Source organism: Corvus brachyrhynchos, unplaced genomic scaffold (assembly GCF_000691975.1).
Source record: "Corvus brachyrhynchos isolate BGI_N302 unplaced genomic scaffold, ASM69197v1 scaffold806, whole genome shotgun sequence".
Classification (NCBI taxonomy): Eukaryota; Metazoa; Chordata; class Aves; order Passeriformes; family Corvidae; genus Corvus; species Corvus brachyrhynchos.
The window spans coordinates 473701-477212 of record NW_008238454.1 but is presented as its reverse complement, the minus strand read 5'-3'; the positions used below and the strand labels follow the sequence as shown (position 1 = coordinate 477212).

The 3512-nt window shown below is 59.3% G+C and overlaps 2 protein-coding genes across 2 annotated transcripts in view; one reads left to right on the top strand and one right to left on the bottom strand.

Moving 5' to 3' along the window:
• The window catches only part of LOC103617491 (cullin-9), a gene marked incomplete at its 5' end in the record, with an annotated part of 17456 nt that extends 17054 nt beyond the window's left edge, over positions 1-402 (top strand). The window contains 1 exon segment of the mRNA XM_017736949.1: positions 26-402. Coding sequence (XP_017592438.1) covers positions 26-310 — 285 coding nt within the window.
• Positions 403-633: 231 nt separating this feature from the next.
• The window catches only part of LOC103617490 (phosphofurin acidic cluster sorting protein 1), a 30003-nt gene continuing 27124 nt past the window's right edge, over positions 634-3512 (bottom strand). The window contains exons 18-25 of the mRNA XM_017736954.1: positions 3351-3490; positions 2956-2988; positions 2566-2608; positions 2428-2470; positions 2202-2343; positions 1887-2110; positions 1579-1692; positions 634-1478 (exon numbers count right to left, since the gene is read on the bottom strand). Of these exons, the coding sequence (XP_017592443.1) occupies positions 1363-1478; positions 1579-1692; positions 1887-2110; positions 2202-2343; positions 2428-2470; positions 2566-2608; positions 2956-2988; positions 3351-3490 (855 nt within the window). The 3' untranslated portion in view covers positions 634-1362. The remainder of the gene's footprint in view (positions 1479-1578; positions 1693-1886; positions 2111-2201; positions 2344-2427; positions 2471-2565; positions 2609-2955; positions 2989-3350; positions 3491-3512) is intronic.

The window sequence follows — 3512 nt, the reverse complement described above, 5'->3', positions numbered from 1 at the left end:
CAGTGGGGCTCCCTTGCTGCCGTAGGTGATCGATGCCTGCCAGAAGGGCGAGCTGGGGCCGGGGGTGCAGTTCCTGAGCTTCTGCTGCCACAGCGTGGACGTGCTGTCCTGCATCCTGCACCTGTTGAACCAGGGCTATCTCCGGCGCCAGGAGGGGAGGCCTCATGTCTTGGAATACATCTCTGCTGAATCCACAACACTCCCCACTTCTCAGGTACAGCCACAGGTTGCCTTCCAGACTGTAGAGATCAAGACAGCAGCAAGCCTGGCCTCTGCTGAAAGGAGACAGACTTTTTCCACGTTCAGGTAGATGAGGACCTGGCTGGGAAGACTCAGGCTGAATCCAGTCTGTCTCTTCCTGAACATGCGTGAGTTTTATTTAAATAAATGAGCCAAGCTCCACCCAGTCCCAGCTTGGAGTCTGTTGGGGAGCTCAGCTGGTCCATGGCAGGGAGCATGGCCAGGCCATACCCGTGGTTGCTGTGCTCAGACAGCCCTGACAGTCATGCTTGCTGGAGTGGTGGTAGTAGCTGCACCCTGCCCAAACGTGTTCTCTCCCAGCTGTGCTCAGTAATGCCCTACATGGGGGCGGCACACACACACACACACACACACACCCCCCCCCCCCTGCCATAATGGTAACAGCATTAATTTATTAAAATTAATCCCGAAAAGTAACCATACAATAAATTTAAAAAAAATAGAATCTTGTAAAAAAAAAAACTCAGGTGCCCTCATCCCACACCTCCAGCTGGCAGCACCATGGGGTAGGGCTGGTTGGGAAAGGATGGGGTGACGAAGAGGACAGCCTCAGCAGCAGGGTTGCATGGGGACTGGAAAAGCTGCTGAGGCTGTGCTGCAGAGGGCAGGGCCAGCACAGCAGTGCAAGGCCAGCAGCAGGGCTGGCAAGGGTGGTAGAGGGGTGGTGGGCCCTGCTCAGCACCTGCCCCCTGCACAGAGCAATCTGGCTGGCTGCAGCACTGGGGAACCTGCCTGGGTCCAGGCCAGCTGGGGCCCTGGCTGGCTACAGGGCTGGCCTGGCAGGTGCATCTGTGGAGAGCGGGGCCCAGAGCCCTTCCTGGGGCCCTGCTGGCTGGTGCCAACCCTTGTCACAGGCTGCTGTTGGGGGTCACAGGAGGCAGATGGCATGGTGTCCTGGCTGGTGTTGGAGGGTGCATGGACCCAGTCTCACTGGCCTCACCTTCATGGCTCTTGGCCCACAGGGTGCAGGTGTAGTATCCCCCCCCCCCCACAACGGAGCAGGAAGGGACTGGTCTGCAGAAGATGGGGACAAGAGCATGTCCATCTCCCTGTCTCCTCCTGCAACCCACTGCAGCTCCATTCCAGGGATGCCCCAATGTCTCACACACTCTTCGAGTAGCCGAAGATGCCCACAGGGAGGTACTTGACGTGTGTTGGCCACTGTGCTGCCAGCTGGAAAAACTTCACATCGTTCCACTCCACCCCATCTATGGAGACTGAGAGGAGAGGGTGCAGTGAGGTACAGCCCTACCACAGCCAGCCTGTGCTGCCTGGTCTGCTCCGCTACAGCCCCAAGGGGCTGGTACTTGCCCTCACCTCGCAACATGGTGTTCTGGTGCTTGGCTGTGCAGATGAGGCGTGTGATCCCTTCAATGACTTGGCTTTTGGGTTCCAAGTCCTTTTCTTTTGGTTTCTTGCTCAGGAACATCACTGGGACCAAGACCAGACAGGACCAATGTTAGGATGTCCCCGCCTGGACCTGAATGGGAGCCCCTGCCCCAGTGCATTGACTGACCCCTGCTGGGTCACGTCTCAGCCCTGCCCTCCTGCAGGCTCCCCCCCACCCTTTTTGCAAAGAACTTTGGCCCCAGAGCCAGAGAGCACCCCAGAGTGGGCTTGGTTACCTTTCTTGTTTTTCTCCTTGGTGACCACGGTCATGGCCATGGTGCTGGGGGGCACCAGTTCCCCTGTGCTGGGGATGCGGCTGACCTGGAGTGAGCGGAAGTTGCTCTTGAGTGTGTTCTTGATACCCGTCTCTCGCTTGTCACCCTCCTTCTTCCTGTCCAGCCCTTGTGTTGTCCAGTAGTCCACCTGCAGGCCCATCACCTCCACACCAGGGCTCAGAGACCTGGGCAAGATGGGCAGCACATGCAGCACACAGGTGCTGCCCTTGCTTCTCTCCCCCGCTGCCTCAGGCTGAGGGGGCCTTGTTTTCTTACCCAGCACCCGAGAGGCCGCTGCTGACGGACGGAGAGGGTGGTGGGGTGCTCACGGTCTCCTTGCCATAGGGAACAGCTGCACTGGAGGCTGGTGCTGAGCTCAGCAGGGAGGGGGTGCAGACTGTAGCATCATCCGAGTCCACTGGGGAGGAGAAGTGTGGGTTTGAGGGGTTGGGGGACACCAACAAGGGCCTCCCACAGTGGAGAAGAGAGCTGGGGGACTCACCGGAGGCACTGAAAGACTGCTCCACTAGGCCCACCTTTACCACCTGCAAGGACAGACAAACCAGAGAATACCCAGCATCAGCAGGACTGTGCACTGCACCTCTCCCCTCAACATCTGCTGGCCCCTCAACACACTTACCCCCACAAAGGGGACAAACTTCTGGCAGGAGTCCTCGTCAGGGCTGCAGAACGAAGAGAGGCTGGTCAGGGTCTGGGTGTGCTGAGCATCAATTCCTATGTGACTGCTAACCTTGTGCCCTCACAGGGGTCAATGCTGACTCACATCCACTAGGACCATCTCCTCTGCCCTCCCTCCCTGAGACCCCCTGTCCCCAACATGGCAGCACAGGGCACACTACACAAGGAGGCAAGGAGTTGTCCCCTCCAGTGCTGGGAAAGGGCTTGCATGCGGGAGGGCAGCCCTGCCCCACTGTGGGGTCATGGCTCCTCTGCACAGCAAGAGGGATGGAGGCACATGGGGAAAGGCAGGGAGAGGCCAGGCAGGGGCACAGCAAGCACAAGCCAATACCTGATATAAAAATCAAAATAGAGACTTCTCTTCCTTGGGTGCCAGAAACCAAGAGAAGGGAGAGGTGAGAGTGCGGCTGGAACACGAGCATCAACCCCCGGGCAGCACAGTACCAGCTTGCAGCCCCGCCCAGCCCATCCCAGCCCTGGCAGCTGGTCCCCACCATTGGGGCTGCCACAGTCACAGCTACTGGAGGGGCCAAGCACACCGGGAGGTGGCAGGGAATGGTGCTGCAGGCCTCTCACTGGGGGACCCCAGCTCCCTCAGCACCATGCTGCTCGTCAGTGGAACGCAGGGCCTCACTCACTTGTTCCCTGTGTCCCGCATCCCTGTCCTGGGCAGGTCCCAGACCGGGCCTGCATGGAGGAGGACAGGAGCCCTGGGACCACACTCACCTCTTCTGTTTGTAGGTCAGCATGGCCTCGGAGATGGGGAGCTGGTGAGAGAGGCTGGCTCCAGCGATGAACTGGGCAACACGGCCTGCTATGTCCACAGTGTCTGGGGACAAAAAGAGCCATGAGGACCTCGATGGCAGCTGGGCCCCCCCTCCTGGCACG